At 42.7% G+C, this 17,122-nt stretch overlaps 1 protein-coding gene across 22 annotated transcripts in view; it reads left to right on the top strand.

Annotated features, from left to right (window-relative positions):
- The first annotated feature begins 1,812 nt into the window (after nucleotides 1–1,812).
- The window catches only part of LOC101789224 (discoidin, CUB and LCCL domain-containing protein 2-like), an 84,936-nt gene continuing 69,626 nt past the window's right edge, over nucleotides 1,813–17,122 (top strand). For 17 of the 22 annotated variants that reach the window (XM_063259738.1, XM_063259739.1, XM_063259736.1 and 14 more), the window contains exon 1: nucleotides 1,813–2,391. In XM_063259738.1, coding sequence (XP_063115808.1) covers nucleotides 1,914–2,391 — 478 coding nt within the window. In that variant the 5' untranslated portion in view covers nucleotides 1,813–1,913. The remainder of the gene's footprint in view (nucleotides 2,392–17,122) is intronic. The other 5 variants (XM_063259734.1, XM_063259733.1, XM_063259727.1 and 2 more) reach the window with 1 other exon arrangement.

Genomic DNA, 17,122 nt, shown 5'->3' with positions numbered 1-17,122 from the left:
CTCCTCCCACTGAAGGATCACAAAAGTAAATTCTCCTCATTCCCTCTGTCTGTTATCCTGCCAAAAATACACACTTAGTGATAAAGCTCACTAGTGATTCGTTACATACCACCAACCAAAGGTTTTCAGTATAAGTGCCATTTTAAATGAGCCTCTTTTGTTTTATTAATGCTTAACGGACATATAATGGTAATGATGGTGCCAAATGATTCTTACCATCCCATCCCTTTAAAATCCAGATGTCTCTGCATGGCCAGGAGCAAAGGCACCAGCCCCCTGCGGTTTTTCCTGCATTCTCATTTCTTTAGCAACTTGCTGAGCTGGGATTCTTTTGACAGCACATTTCCCCCTTCCTCTAAAGGTTAATTTCATTCTTTTCTTATATTCCTTCACTCTTTATCTATGAAAAGAAGAATAAAGAAAGAAAAAGACAAACAGGGAGGACATTCTGAAGAATTAGAGTTTAGGTTGAGGATGTATTCTTATTTTACATGTGTTAATATCAAATAAATACATTAAAATGATACATGTTTTAATGTTTGGTATTTTACATTTAAGTATCCCATGTGGTCCTTTTTTGAAGCCCTAGTCTTTCCTAGAGCCTACAGCCAAATCATTAAATAATTCATCTACCAACCAGTATATGGAGTCAACAGTGATTGCTACAAGTCTTGGCCCTTATCGGTGAACATGTACAATGGCACCTTGCTCAGCTTGAGTTTGTTCTTTGATTTGCACTCCTTCTTTTTTGAGATATCTGTAGGAAGGAGCCAGCCGGGGCTTGCTGTAGGGGGCATCTGGCTGTTATGATGTTATGATCCGGCTTTCTTCGAATGTATCCAAATTGTATCCAGAAGTAGAACTGCCGGTTCTGAGGTGAGAGAATTGGGACTGTAAAAACCAGCCAAACAACTGGGCAGAATCTGTCAGTAAAGTCAGGGAGGTGAAAGCATTCCTGCAGTTCCTGAGTACTGTACCTGGAAGCAATCAGGAAAGGGTCATTTTCAATTTTCATTTATATCTGGTGTCAAGCCAAGTGAATCTTTCAATAGGACAGCTTTAATCAATAGGACACCTTACAACTCATTCCAGGCCAAATGAGTATTTGATAGGACAGCTATCCTAATGTCTTGTTTACAAGAGGCAGAGGCAGAGTCAGGAACTCTACAGTCAGAAGATCCCTTTCCCCTATCCTCATGGCTGATGTGAATGTATTCACTGGCTCACTCTCACTCTGCAGAGAGTACCTCTTTCCCACCTTCAGTAAGCTCTGCAGGGCTTGTTCAGGATACCAAGAACCTGAGAATTCCCGAGAGATCTACTATCTGATAACACTCTTGTTGAACCAGCCAGAAGATAAGGCTGCCTTGGGGAAATTTATTTTTTCTTTTCGTTTCTTCTCTTTCCTGTTTGTTCATTCCTTCTTTCTTTTCTCATTTCTTTTCTTCTTTCTTTCTTTCTTTCTTTCTTTCTTTCTTTCTTTCTTTCTTCTCTCTCTACCTCCCCTCTCTCTTCCTACCTCCCTCTCTCCTTCTCCCCCTCTCTACCTCCCTCCCTCCCTCCTTGTGTCCCGCCCTCTCTCCCTCTCTCTGTCTCTCCCTCTCCCCCCTCCTCCTTCTCGCTTGCTGGCTTGCTCTCTGGCTGCCAAAGACGGAAGGCAATTGGAGGAGGCAGATTAGGGGCCTTGAAACTCAAGGAATGGACCGGTGAGCTAAGGGTCAACCAAGGAGAGAGCCTGCTGATTGGGTGATGCAGAAGGAGACAGCCCGAAGTGGGGTGTGGATTGGTCAAAACTGGCCGAGGAGGCGTGGCCAGCGGGCGAGGGATGGGCGGCTGGCTTGCCTGCCAGCCAGTCAAGGCCGCGGGGGAGCATGGCGGGCTGGGGTTCAACCCGGGAGCACGGTGCATGAGTCATGTTCTCCGGTCTGCAGCCTAACACCGGCTTCCTTCTCTCCCTTCCTCTGTGCTCCCGCCTGGGTTCTGGGGGCGGGGGTGGAGGGAAGGGAGAAGGACGAGGCAGTGAAGGCGGGGTGAAGGGCAGAGGGGTCCCTGCACACAGCGAGGCGCGCTGCCTCACACTCTCTCTCTCTCTCTCCCCGCCGGGTGCCTCGGCCCGGGGCGCGCTGGGCTCTGGCTGCCCGCCTTATGCAGGCGGACTACTGGCCGCCGCGATTGCAGGCCGGGTGGTGCTGAGAGCCGGGCGCTGCCCGCAGTGTCCCCGAGTCCGGCCCGCTGCCCCCGCCCGGGCCACACTCCCCCTCTCCCGCCTCCACTCGTGGCCCCAACCCCTCCTCCACGCCCTCCTCTTCCTGCTTGGCCTCCTCCTCTGTGCCTCTGTTCCTCCTGTTCTTATCCTGCTCCTGCTGCTAGAGGACACCAGAGCCCAGCAAGGTGAGTGTTCCCCGGGCAGGGCGCCGGGGAGGTGTGGGGCAGATCGTACGTGGGCAAACCTGGGGGACGCTCGCGGGTGGGGTTGCAAAGGTGGTCTCGCCCTGCTGACCCTCAGGTTGGCACGGTTTTGGGTTTTGGCCAGACCAGTCATTTGTCTGGGAAGAGGATACCTGACACCTAGCAATGGAAGCCTCCATCCTTTTTTTTTTTTTTTTTTTTTTTTTTAACCAAAATCAGTTTAAAATAGAATATATTACCTTGATGTTCATTCCAACTAATTCCGTGTACAGTTAGAACAAAGTATATTACCTTCATTCTATTTAATGCCTTATTTTGAAGTTCCTCAGCAGAATTTCTGCTGACAGTGATTTTTCTTATTTGTTAAATTTATCATTGGTTTGGAAACTTGTTGACCATTCACAAACAGTGATGCGTTTTAACCATTCTTCTTCCTAGTTTATAGATTCTGCATATTTTATACGTATTTAATATTAGTGTTTTGGTTTGGTTAAATGTGTATTTTTTGAGTTCTAAATTTGACATTAGTCTTCAAAATGTTTTTTTGTTTTGAAAAAAAATTTTTCCTGTAAATGAATACTTTCTAGTGCTTGAGATTAAACCTAGAGCCTTGTACTAGCTGGGTAAATGCTCTCTGCCATTTAACTACATTCTCAGCCCTTTTAATTTTGATTTTGAAAGGGTTCTTGTTAAGTTAGCAGACTTTCCTCCAGTTCCTTCTGCTTCAACCTCCTAGGTAGCTGGGCTTACAAGTAATTGCCCCTACACCCTGTTTATACATCTTTCTAAAAATCTTATGCTAATTGCATATTTACTAATGTAATATATTAAAAAGATAGTTGACCTGTTACTGAATTTATGTCTCTTGTACATTTATGGCTAGGAGTTTAGATTACTTCATTTTAGGAATGCAGTTTTCCTAATTTTTCATAGATTGCATGCCTGCCTTCTGGGTTAGAATATGACTTGATTGTGGTGACATGCCTAGAAATCAATTTTAAAAACACGTTGAGACCGATTTGTTTATACCTATTATAATGTGGAAAGGTATTGATTTTTGTTTGTTAATTTAACAAATCTGTGAAACAAATGAGGTTCATTCTTCAAAAAGAATAATTCAGTTCCACAATAATATTTGGAATTAATAGGTGAAAAAGTTTATAGAATATTAGATAATGCTTTTACTTACTGGTGATTAGGGAAATAATTTTTGAATGGCATTTGTGACTGTCAGAAGTGAAGAACTTAGTTCCTATCAGCAAAGAAATATTTGTAATTATTTCTAATATTGACATTAGATTTAGATTTTCTTAGTTTGATAAAATATAAAGATAAAATATGTAGTTTTGTTCAGAAGCAAAAATCATATCCTTTTTTGCTGTATTTCTGATTAATTTTGCACAGTGAAAATTAGAAAAAGTACACATATATGTACTAATTATCAGATATAAAGTTCACATTTTTGAAATTTACTAAAGAGAAAACAATTATACAACTAGAGGTAAAAATGATATTAGTTAGATTTCTCAATGTTACAATCAAAACGAAGACATTATTTCTCCGTAGAGGTGGTGATTGTTAATTTTGTATGAATAAGTGAGCTTCATTCTATAGGACCAAAAACCAAGGTGAAAAAAAAAAAAAAGGTTCGAAGGTGGTTAATTTGGTACACACTACCAGTACTGGAATTAAGATGACAGATTAATGGATTGATTACTGGAAGGATATAGTGAGATCATGTATGATGAGAGGAGATTAGATTTATATGAGGGTAGGTTTTTAAAACTTGAGGACTGTGCTCAGCAAGATGAGGACTCTGAGCTGTGGAAGGTCAGGTAGTTAAATTGAGCATTGATTGAATACATGTAAACAGACAATGTCTGCTTCCAGGTCTTGATTGGTTGGAGGGATATGGGATAATGACATGAGATTAGAAAGATTAGGAAAAGCTTCATAAATAACTTTTCCTAAAGTGTGATTGTTGAAATAGGAAATGAAAGGAGCAGGTGTTTTTCTTGAGTAGCTTTTAGTCAGCCATGTAACCACAGCATTTTGCATGTATTTCTAAACATTTTATAGATGATAATGATTGTGTAAAACTAAAACCTTAGAAAATTATACATAATTCTATCTCTTAATTTATCAACTTACAATTATTCTTTTATTCAGTATTGACATACCTACACGATCTTACATAATTCTGATTTTATTATCTTTTAATTTTTATATTATTGTTACATTTTAGATACATATAACATTCATCATAGGGAATTTGTACCTGGGTATGATGTATTTTGCTTCTTTTTTCCCGTCCCACCCAACTCCCTTTAAGCCTCTGTCCCCTTGTTTACCAAAACTTTATTTCCATTGTTTTCTTGTCACTTCTCCCCCCCCCCACACCCCTTGTTCGCCTTTTCATTTGAACATCTTCTTCCCCTTTTCCAGTATCTGTTACACATTTTGGTTTTTATTTACACTTTTGATTTCCACACTAAGTAAACCATGTAATGTTTGAACATGTGTGTCCAGTTTATTTCACTTAAGAATGTGATCTCAAGGTGCATCCATTTAGCTAGAAGTGCCTCAACTTACCTTTCTTAATGGAAGAACAGTATGCATTTTATTTTTAAAAAACCCCACATCTTCTTTATCGTTCATTGGTTAATGGGCATTTGGGTTGTTTTCAAGATTGAGCTGTTCCAAACTGTGCCATTGTCACCATGATTTTGCATGTGTTACTGTGGTTTTAATTCATTCAGGAAGATATCAAGAAGGAGAATTGCTGGGTCAAATAAAGTTGCATTTTGTTTTCCGTGGACTGTCCATACTGATTTCCACAGTGCCTCCCCCAGTCTGCACTCCCACCAACAGTGGGAAAGGGGGTCTTTTTGCCACAGCCCCACAGCGTTTGTTATTTGTTAATGTCTTGGTGATAGCCGTTCTTTCTGGGATGAGATGGACTCTTGGCATTGTTTTCATTTGTGTCTCTCAAATGACTAATGATGCTGAACATTTTTTTCTGCATTTATTTACTGTTTGTCCTTCATCTGAGAAGTCGCTCTTCATTTCAGGTGCCTATTTTTAAATTGAGTCTTTAAAATTTGGGGTGGCTCTGATTTGTTTTGAGTTCTTTATATATTTTAGATGTGAGTCCTTTGAGGAACAACCAGCAAGATTTTTTTTCCCAAACTGTGGGTTGTTTCTTTACTCTGTTGGTGCTTTCTTTTGCTATGCAACAGGTTTTTTTTTCATATGATGAGATCTCAGATGTAGATTTTTTGAGATATTCCCATGTGATTAGGCTTTTGTTCATAAAATCTTTGTCTAGCCCAGTGTCTTCAAGAATTTTACCAATTTTATCTTTAAGCAGATTTTTCTGTTTTAATATATAAATCTTTGACCTTTTTTGATTTTAGTTTATTTATTAATTTCATTGGTACTGGGGATTGAGCTCATGGCCGCCTGCTTGCAAGGCAGGGGCTTATGCTGCTGAACTAAATCCCCAGCCCTTGATTTTAGTTTAGTCCATGGTGAAAGATACAGGTCTAGTTTTAATCTTTGGCATGTATAAAACCAATTTTCCCAGCACCATTTATTAAAGAGGATACCTTCCAGTGAAGAGGTTTAGTTCCTTTGTCAAAGATAAGGCCGTGGCTGATTAGGAATTGTCTGCATCTTCCAACTTGTTCTGTTGAACATTGAGTCTGTTTTTTCCCCCCAGTATTGTGCTTTTATCACAGTACCTTTGCGGTATAATTTCATATCAGAGATTCTGATGCCTCCTGCCTTGCCTTTGTTGCAGAGAATTACGTGTTTGGTATTATAGCACTTTTCTGGTTCCAAGTGAAGTTGAATGTTTTCTGTAATTCTGTGAGATATACTATTAATATTTTGACTGGATATCATTAAATCTGTATAGTAATTTTGGGAATGTGACCATTTTCACTCTATTGGGTCTTTCTACCCATAAACAAGGGATATCTTCATTTCCTGATATCCTTATCAATCTCCTTTCAGAGAGTACGATAGTTTTCAGTGTAAAGTTCTTTTGCTTCTTTAGATTGAATCCTGGATATTTTAAATTTTTTTGGATGTAAAACTACCAGCACTTTGTTTTGGAGATTGGAGACCACAAATTCACAATTGATAGCTTTATATGTTTTCCTAAGGGATGAACAGAGGCTTGGGATTTTTGTTATCAGTCTTTTGAGATTTCCCATGATCTCATTAGGAGTGGCTGTTCTCCTACATCTGCTAAGATTAAGACTAAAACCAGTCAGACTAGGACTACTAAGGAGGCTGAGAGGCTCTAGGGCAAGTTCCTCAGTAGTTGAAGATCACCTCTGAGTCCTGTGATAATTCCTCAGTCAGTAAATGCCAAGGATCTGGCTGCCTTGTGGCCTTTTGTTCCTCATGAACAACTGGTCATCCTGGATCCCTTGTGTACTGCCAGTGCCTGGAAACAAGGAAACCATCCTTTGACTGTGGCATCTAACTGTTTAGAGAGATAGGCAATGGGTGCTGGGGTTAGCACTTTTGGTTATGTCAGAACCCTGCCTACCATCCTGTGGGCTTCTAAAGAGTAGAGATCGGGGCTGGGGGTTTAGCTCAGCGGCATAAGCACCTGCCTTGCAAGCAGGCGGTCGTGAGTTCGATTCCCGGTACCGATAAAAATGAAAAAGACAAAAAAAAAAAAAAAAAAAAAAAAAAAAAAAAAAAAAAAGAGTAGAGATCAAAGGGTCTATTGAGGTTAGGCAAAGCCAGGGTGGCAGTCTGCAGTAGTTTGGATCGGATGGTGGTGAATACTTGGTGGACAGCCTTTGGACTGGACATGGGTTCATCAGTCAGAATTGCCTGATAAAGGGGTTTGGCCAGCAGGGCAAAGTTAGCGATCCATAGCCTAAAGTAACTTGTTAGCCCCAGGAAGGGACTATACTTGACATTTTGTGTGTGGTACAAGCAGGGCACAAAGTGCTTTTTGCAGTCTAGTGAGCTCTTTTGAGGAGGGAGTGATCCTGAAGCCTAGAAATGTAACCCTTGGATGAGAGAGTTGTACATTGTCTCTGGAGACCCAATACCCTAGGAAGGCTAAGTAGACTTGGAGAAGAGTGGTATGGGCATAAGAGGGTTCTGTTGAGGGGCTACAGAGCAAGAGGTCATCTATGTACTGGAGGAGGGTGCTTGGGGAGAAAGAGGTCTAGATGTGTTAGATCAGCTGCGAGGGCTTGGCTAAAGTAATGTAGGCTCTTTTGAAAACCTTGGGGGAGGACCGTCTAGATGAACTGCTGAGTTATTTTTATTATTGGGTCCTCCCAAGTGAAAGTAAATAGAGGTTGGCATTTGGGATGTAAAGGAATGGTAAAGAAAATATTTTTAAGGTCTAAGGCAGTGAAATGTTTGGTGGACAGGGGATGTTGCTAAGCAGTGTGTTTGGGTTGAGCACTATTGAGGTGACAGGGTGGGGGGCTGAATTAATTTGCCTGAGATCCTGTGCTAGCTGGTAGGTAGGCTGTTGGCTTTTTGACCAGTTGGATGGGGGAGTTGTGTGGTGACTGGACAGGGATGAGGAGTTGGGCCTAGAAGGTCTATTGATTATGGGCTTCAGTCCCAAACAATGTTGGTGTGAGATAGGAAACTGGGGTTAATAGGAGAAGGTGGACGGTTTAGAAGATGGGACTTGAACCAGTGGGTGGTGGCTGGCTATTCAGGGTTGGGCAGTGTCCCAGACTTGGGGAATCTACCTTATCCCAAGGGAAATGGGCATTTGGTGGCCGAGAGGCATCCCAGAGGGTGGACCCCATCTTATAATGTTCAGGTAGGAGTGCCAGGATAAGGGAAGGGGAGCGGTGTCTGAGGAAGGAAAGTGTGACCTGGAGCATCTCTTCCCAAGAGAGCTGTTAGGCAGGAGATTATAATTAGAAAGGAGTGAGTAAGTAAGTATGTCCCCAACAGACAAGGTAGGGGTTCAGTGGTGCAAGGGCACTGGGGGTGGCCTTCCACTCCCACCACTGAGACCTGAGAAGAAAACATCTGCCCCCTAAAACTAGGGAGGATTGACTGGGAGGCTCCTGTATTAATAAGGATAACGATTGGCTTACTCGCTATGCTTATCTTCACGCTTGACTCCACAGATGACAGCTGGATGTTGTCACCTTCTAGGGTGGGTAGCTTGGAGCCTGGGCCAGCAATCAGCAGGTTCCCATTAGGCCCAAGAGGTCCAGCAGCGGGGCTGGATTAAAACTAGGAGGGGTATTTTTTGGAAGTGGTGCCTTTTTCCATTTTCAGGAGTGGGCACTCCATCTTCCAGTGGCCCTTTTGATTACATTCAGGACAACGATTTAGGGGAATTTGGGGTTTTGGAGATTCCTTTTCTTCCCAGTGGCTCTCCTTGCTGCACATGAAACAAGGTCTGGAGGCTGTTTTGGGAAGACTGAGTGAGGCGTCATGAGGGAGTGCTCAGGGCAGCCACTAGGAGCTGGTATTGTCGCTGTGAGCCAAATTTTCCTCCTTCCTGTTATTGAAGACCTTAAAGGCCAGATTAGGTAAATCTTTGGGCAGGCAGTATGGGGGCCACTCTCAAGGCATTTGAGTTTGTTTATTATGTCTGGTTGGGATGGAGAGATGAAGTAGGAATTGTAAAGTATGATGTAATCTGCAATTAAAGGTAATTTAAATTCTTCCTTTTCTATCCTTTGATATCTTTCTCTTGTCTAATTGCTCTGGCTAATACTACTCTATTGAATAGGAGTCATAATAGTGACAGCTTTCTGTTTTTGACTAATATAATGTTAGTTGTTGGTTATAGATAGCTTTGTATTAAAGGGTTGAGATAGAGACCTCCTATTCCAATTTTCTGTAGAGATTTCATTATGAATTTATGTTGGACTTTGTGAAAAGCTTTTTCTGTATCTATTGAGATGATCATGTGGGTTTGTCCTTAGTTCTGTTAATGTTAATAGTGTGTGAATGGTGTGTTATATTTATTACTTTCTGTGTTTGAACTGTCCCTACATTCCTGAGATGAATCCTACTTGTCATGGTGTATAACCTTCTTGATGATTTGCTGCTGTATTCTGTTTGCAAATATCTCATTGGGGATGTTGTCATTTATTCCATTAGGGACATTGACCTGTAGTTTTCCTTTTTAGTTAGACCTTCAGTGGCTTTGATATCAGAATAATGTTTGTTTCGAGGAATGAGTTTAGAATTGTTTCCCTTTCCAATTTCATGAAAGATTTTGAAGAATAGTGGCATTGGAATGTCTCTAAATTTCCTTAGAATTCAACAGTAAATCCATCAGGACCTGGCATTTCTTTGTTAGCATGTTTTTAATTACATGTTCAATTTCATCAATTACTATTGGGGCTATTTAGGATCGTTGTAGCTTCTTGATTCAGCTTTGCTAATTCATATATATGTAGGAATCTCTACATTTCTTTTGTGTTTTCCATCTTACCAGAATTCATTTTCTTGAAGTAGGTATTAATAATCTTCTGGATTTCTGTACAATCTGTGATGATTTCTCCCTTATTGCATGGATTTGAGTCTTTCCTTTTTTCTGTAAGATTGGCTAAGGGTTTGTCAGTTTTATTTAATCTTTCAAAGAATCAGCTCTTCGATTCATTGATTCTTTGTATTATTTTGTTAATCTCCATTATGTAATTCCTGCTCTACTCTTCATGACTTTCTCCCTTGCATGAAGTTTGGGCTTGACTTCTTCTTTAACTGCTACAAAGTTACAGTTCACATTAGGTTATTTATTTCACCTCATTCTGTTTTTCTGCTGTGGTATTTATCATTATAAAATCCCTAGTAGGACTGCTTTCATTATGTCCAGTAAGTTCTGGATGTTGTACTGGAATTATCCTTTAATTATAGAAACTGTAATTTCTTCTTTAACTTCCTGTGACCCCTTGGTTTTCCAGGAAGGTGTTATTTAATTTCCACGTATTCATGCAGTACTCTTGGTTTCTTTCTTCCATTGATTTGCAGTTTCATTGCACTACAGTCTGATGATGCTAATGGAATTATTTCAGTACCTTTGCATTTACTTAAGCATTTTCTGTGTGCTATCGTTTTGGAGAGTATGCTGTTTGCAGCTGACAAGGATGTGTATTCTTTTATTGTGGGCTCAACATCCTAAATGTCTACTAGATGCATTTGCTCACAGGCTTAATTTAGTTCAGGTATAATTTAGCTCTGTTGAATTTTTTTTTTTTTTTTTTTTGTCTTGTTGATCTATTTGTGCCATTGGTATATGGTGATTCCCCCATTATGATTGTATTAGTATTTACTCAATTTTTATGTCGGTTAGTATCTGTTGTATATAGATGGGTACACAAAATATATATATTTGGTGCACACATATATTTATGATTGTTATCTCTTCCCCTTGGATTATTCCCTTAACAAGGCTGTAGTTATTTTCTTTGTCTCTCTTGATCAGTTTTGGCTTGAAATCTGCTTTGTCTGCAAATAAATTAGCTTCCTCTTCTTTTTTCTGGGTTCCTGTTGCATGGAATTTTGTTTTCCATCCTTTGATTTTCAGTTTGAATTTCCTTTTAATTACATGTGCTTTTGTATGCAGCATATTGTTGGAGCTTATTTTTTGATGTATTCTGCCAATCTATTTCTTTGACTGGTGAATGTAGACCCATTAATATTGCTAGCTATAACTGATATGTTTTACCTTATCTTTGTTTTGCTATTTTCCTGATGTGGGTTCTCTGTGTTTCCCCTCTATTTAATTATTTGCCTTGCCTGATGGATTCATTTTGCTGGGATTCACGGAGTTGTAGCCTTCTCTGTCTTTTTTAGACATTTTGACCTTTTAAACATTTTGGAGTGCTGGTTTGGTGGTTATGAATTTCTTCAGGTTTTTGTTTCATTGGAAGTATTTCTTCATGTATTTTGAAAGTTAGTTTTGTGGGTATATCAATCTGGGTTGGAAGTTGTTTTCTTGTTGGGCTTGAAGTTCTAAATTGTCCTTGACTGAAAGGTTTCTTTTGAGAAGTCTGCTGTGATTTGGAAAGCTTTTCCTTTATAGTTGATTTATTTCTTTTCTCTAATGGCTTTTAATCTGTTGCATTGAAGTTCTGGAATCTTGCCAAGACATAATCTTGGAATAGTTTTTTTTGTTTTTTTTTTTTTTTTTCGGTATGGTTAATTGTTGTTCTATAAGCCTCATTTATTTGTATGTCAAATTCTTTTTCCATGCTTGGGAAGTTTTCTTCATTACTTCTGTAAACAGGTTTTTTTGTGTCCTTTGCCTTATTTCAGGCTTTTATATTGACTCTTACTCTCTGCATCACTAGCAGCAGTTGGATTGATTTTCCATAGTTCTTTGCCATTTTTAAGAAATCTTTCTAGTCATGATGCTAATTGCAAGCCTGTCTTGCAGTCCTGTCTTGTAGATCTGATATTGTGTCCTCAACATTGTTTAATTTTGCTGTGTATACTTTAACTAGAATTTTTAATCTCTTGGATATCTGATTGAATCTGTTCCATAGATTCCATTTCTTTACTGTATTATACACTTATGCTTTCTATCATTTTCTTATGCGCCTTCATTTTTTAAATCTGTATGTTCTCCACATTCACTAATCCTGCCCTTTATTATGGTAATCATCACTGAAGTTATCTGAGAAATTGTTTCTGATTTGATTTTTTTCCCAGAGCCTCCTCCATCTCCTTTTTTACCTTTATTGTTACCACTTCAGAGAGTCTAGGTGCAGCTGGCTTTTGGGTTTTGAGTCTGTTGCAAGATCCTATTTCTTTAGGTTTTTGAGGATGAGGAATTGCTACCTAATTGACCTTGAAATGCCCCTGGCCTGAAGTATTGTTTGTGACCCTCAGGCGGTCTCAATCTTGGCATACAAAGAAAAACAACTAATTGGAACAGTGTATCACCTTGTGTAACTATAGCATTAAGCACACCTTTGAAAATCAGAAATGTGGTTTTAATCATTCATTTACCACCTTTAACCATGTGAACAAGGTTTATAGTGTTTTGTTTTGTTTTTTTCATCAGTATCAAGGATGGAACTCATGACTGTCTGCTTGCAAAGCAGGTGCTTATGCTGCTGAGCTAAATTCCCAGCCCAAGCTTTAGAGTTATATAACAAAAATTGAAAACAGATTATAAATTGTATACATAATTGTAAATATTCCCTTTGTGGCAATTTTACCCTCGGGAGAAAATTTAAAAGAGATTAGAGAAAAAAATAGAGCAAAAGCGAAGGGATTAGAATGAAAGCTGGGGAAAAAGGAAGATTAGAAAACCTTTGGGAACTGGTGAAAAAAGCAGAAGGGAAGTAGCGAGAAACAAGGACAGAGCAGAGTAACAACAAAAAGAAACAGTGTTCTTGGAGAAAAACATGAACAATCATGAAAAAAAATGTTTTAAATGAAGAAATAATATTTAAATGCAAAGAAAGTAAAGCAGAAAAAAAAAAAAAACTAAAAAAGCCCACCTCAGGACATAGTCCACTGTCCCTGGTAGACAGAGGGGATAGATAAAACCCAGATCTGTATCAGTTGATCCTGCAACCCAGTAGTTGAATTACAGCAGCAGTGGGTGAGGCCAGGAAACCTGGGTCTTTAATTCCACCAAAGTTGAGGCTGCTTCTGGTTTGTGACTGGGAGGCTGAAATCCGAGCAGCACACAACTCTCCAAGTTCCTCCTGCTGGCTTGAGCTTGGCCCTCTGACACTGGGAGCCGCTAGATGGAGCCAACCCAAAGTTGGTCTGGATTCTGATTTCCCTTGACCTCTCTACGAGATGGTGACTGGCCGGTCACTCTTTCCTGGGGGACAGCTGAACCCAAATAACGCACTGGCCCCTGCTGCCCACAGTGCCCACTGCTCCATTCCACTGGCATTTTTTTCTCCATAGACGCCTCCGAGTTGCCAGTAGTCACTGTGCTTCTGCAGATTCCAGCTGCCCTCCTGTGTCTGGAGCTGGGGCTCAGGGAGAAAGCACCACTTGCCATCTCCCTCTTTTATGTTGAGGCCCCCTTCTTGGCTCACTTTTGGTGCTTCAGTTCTTACTTCAGATCCTTGCTGGGTCCTAGTATCACATTTGCCTCCTCTTTGTCTTACTCAGGTTGCTGTATTCCTGCATTGGGACTCCATATCTTAGAGAGGTTTGACTTACCCATTTTTAATAGTATCTTTATCTCTTGCCACCTATGTAACATACAGTGAACTCTTGTAATTTTTTTTGTTTTGTTTCCTATTTCCTATAATCAGAATATAAATTTATAGCACATAGCATGTATGATTAAACATCTTATATTTGTAAAAAAACTTTTAAACAGATTAAGAAAAAAGTACATAACAAAGCAGATCAGATCAGAACAATGTAAAGAACACAGCATTTTACCATAAGACAACCTGTAATTAACAGTAACTATCATAATGTCTTTCTTTGAAATAGTTGAGCATTACTTCATATACAGTAGTATCAAACATAACCAAATAGTATAAAACCATTCAAAAGAATGAAAGAATTACAGGGCATTCAGAACCAAAACAGAACAAACAATGGCTACTATATTATCTCATTTTCCATAAAAAATTGTTTATACTATCACATATAATGAAATCCAATAAGATACAATATGGTAGAACCAATGGAAACAGAAGAACAAAAGCATAGGAGGACTTCAGAGGAAGATGATATTAAATCAGCACTGGCTATCACAATGTCTTGTGTACTTCAAAATAGCTGTTCATACCATCACAGATAACAAAATCAAACAAACCAGGATAAAACCATTGCAGCTAATGAATGCAAACATAATGCTTCAAAGCACTGTAATGAGGAATCATGTTTACCATAAACTCTTAGGTACTTTTACCAGTTCTTACACTAGGGAGATGATATGGTACATATGCATGTGAGTTTGATTTATTTCACTTATGGGTATGGTCTCAAGTTGCATCCATTTATTTATAAATATCTCAAGGTGATCATTCTTTATAGCTGATCCATTCCTCAGTGGATGTGAACACTTAGGTTGTTTCCAAGATCTGGCTATTACAAATTGTGTTGCTATAAACATGGGTGCACATATATCACTGAGCTACGATGTTTTCAGTTCTTCTGGGACTATGCCTAGAAGTGCAATAGCTGGGTCGAATGGGACTTTGAATCCCAGCTTCTTGAGGAATCTCCAGATTGATCTCCACAGTGATTGCCCCAGTCTGTATTCCCACCACAGACCGCAGGCCCCCAGCGCACATTGATGTGTTGCGGCAGGCAGGCAGCACGCCCTGGTGACACGCGGCAGGCTGCTGGTGCGCGCCAGTAATACACATCAGGCCACAGGCGTGTGCTGTCAACAGGCCGCAGGCCACCAGCCCACGCTGGAGAGTTGTTGTGTGCCGCAGGCGCCCACCAATTACAGGCAGCCGGTTACCAGCATGCGAGAGACAGCAGCAGGCCAATGAAGCGCCCCGGCGATAAGCATCAGGCCGCTGGCGCATACCGGCTACAAATCGCAGTCCGCCAGCCCATGTTGGCGAATTGCTGCAGGCTGCCGGCACGCGCTGGCAACAGGCGGCTGGCAGCAGGTGCCTGCTGGAGATAGAAGGCTGGCCACCCGCGTGCTCCAGCAACAGGTGGCTCGCCTGCAAAGGGTGCTGGCAACAGGCATGTGGCACAAGGCATATGCCGTCAACTGGCGGCTGTCTGCCAGCATGTGGGGTGATGGCGGTTAGCCGCTGGAGCTTGCCTTGACAGGCGGCAGGACGAGGATATGCCCCCGTGACAGATAAAAAGGATGTCGGCACACACCAGCTACAGCCATCAGGCCACAAGCGTGCGCCATGACAGGAGGCTGGTCACCGGCGCACGACAGCGGCAGGCCAGCGGCGCGCACCGCCGACAGACCTCTGGTGCCAGCCCGTGCCAGCCACTCGTGACTAGAGATACGCAGCAGGCCGGCGGCGTGTGCCGTTGACAGACCGCAGGCTGCCTTTTATCTGTCACCCGGGCATACCGTCAGCCTGCCGCCTGTCACCGTGGCGAGCTGTCAGCCTATCACCTGTTGCCAGCACACACAGGCAGAAAGCCGTTTTTTGGCAGCACGTGTCAGCGGCCTCCCACCTGTCACCGGCACGTGCTGGCAGCAGGCCGCCTATGGACTGTGCGTGCCAAGCGCCTACAGCAACTTGCCAGCACGGACCGGCGACCTGTGGTGTGTTGGCACGCACTGGCCACCTGCCGATTGATGTGGGTGCACCAAGGGCCTGCACTGGCGACTTGTGGCAACACTGTGGCATGGGCCGCTGACAAGGAGTCTGTTGTCAATATCCGCCAGCGGGCTGCTACCTGTCCCCGGCGCATATCGTCAGCCTGTGGTTTGTCGCTGGCAAGCACAGGATGGCTGCCACTTGTCACCGGCATGCTCTGGCGGACTGCCACCTGTCTCAAGAACGTCATGGCATCCTGCTGCTTATTGCCGGCTAGCGGCAGCGGCCTCGCGCCCATCACCGGGGCGCGCTTTCGTCGTGCTGCCTGTGGCCAGTGCGCACCAGTTGACTGCCCCCAGTTACTGACGTGAGCCGTGTCAGCACCCTGTCGCTGGTGCATGCTGGTGGCCTGTCGTGACTTGCCAACGCGAGCTGCCAGCCTGTGGTCTGTCTGCGGAATGTGCCGGTGGCCCGCCGCCTGGTGTTGGCACAGGCTGGTGGACTGCCACCTGTCAACCACCCATGCCTGAGGATAGCCTGTCAGTGGCCCACGCCTGGGCCATCCCGCCCATTGACTGCCCACAGGTATCCAGCCATCTGTTGCTTGTGCGGTCTGGAGGCCTGCCACCTGTTGCTTGAGCGTGCCGGCAACTTCTTGGCCAGAACTGGCATGTTCCAGCGGCCGTTGACTGTCCCTGGCACATATTGGTGCACTCTTGTAACGAGCCTGCATCGGCTGGTGGCCTGTGATCTGTCAGTGGTGTGTGCCAGCAGCATGCCGACTTTCCCCAGTGCACACTGCTGGCAAACTGCTTGTCACCGCCCAAAACCAATGGCCTGCTGCAACTCACAAGGGCGAGGCGGCGGCCTGCGGTCTGTCATCAGAGCACACCAGTGGCCTGCTGCCTGTCGCCGGCGAGTGCCGGTAGCTTGCCACCTGTCACCGGCACGTGCCAGTGGCCAGTCGGCTGTGGACGGCATTCACCGGCAGACTGCCACCAATCACCAGTGCGGGGCAGAGGTCAGCAGCATGTATTCAGAGCACGACTGCAACCCTCTGGCTCTGCTGCAAGCACCATCGACCTGCCGGCTGTAACTGGCGCATGCCAGGGGCCCTGCTGCCTGTTGCTGGCATGCTTCCTGTTGGCAGCAAACACCAGTGGCCTGCTGCCTGTCACCGGCGTGGGCAGGTAGCTTGCTACCTGTCACCAGCACATGCCGGCAGAGAGCCACCAGTTGCTGGCATGTGCCGTGGCCCACATGCCTGTTGCCAGCACGCATTGCAGGCCAGTAAATCATACAAGTTATAAGCAGGTAAATTAAGTGGAGTCTTTATCATTAATTTTAAATGCATACACTTCTGTTCCAGGACTATGTTGGTTGTCTTTATGAACTAAACTTCAATTTAACTGAAAATTGCCACCTGTCACCAGCATGTGCCAGGAATAATCCATAATTATTCCTAAAACTCCAAAAAAGTTAAGAATTACTATTATATAGAATCAATGCACATTTTA

This window comes from Cavia porcellus, unplaced genomic scaffold (assembly GCF_034190915.1).
Source record: "Cavia porcellus strain 051 isolate PalLab524CR breed Dunkin Hartley unplaced genomic scaffold, mCavPor4.1 scaffold_13, whole genome shotgun sequence".
Classification (NCBI taxonomy): domain Eukaryota; kingdom Metazoa; phylum Chordata; class Mammalia; order Rodentia; family Caviidae; genus Cavia; species Cavia porcellus.
The sequence above is the reverse complement of the archived record's forward strand: the minus strand, read 5'-3'. Positions and strand labels throughout refer to the sequence as shown.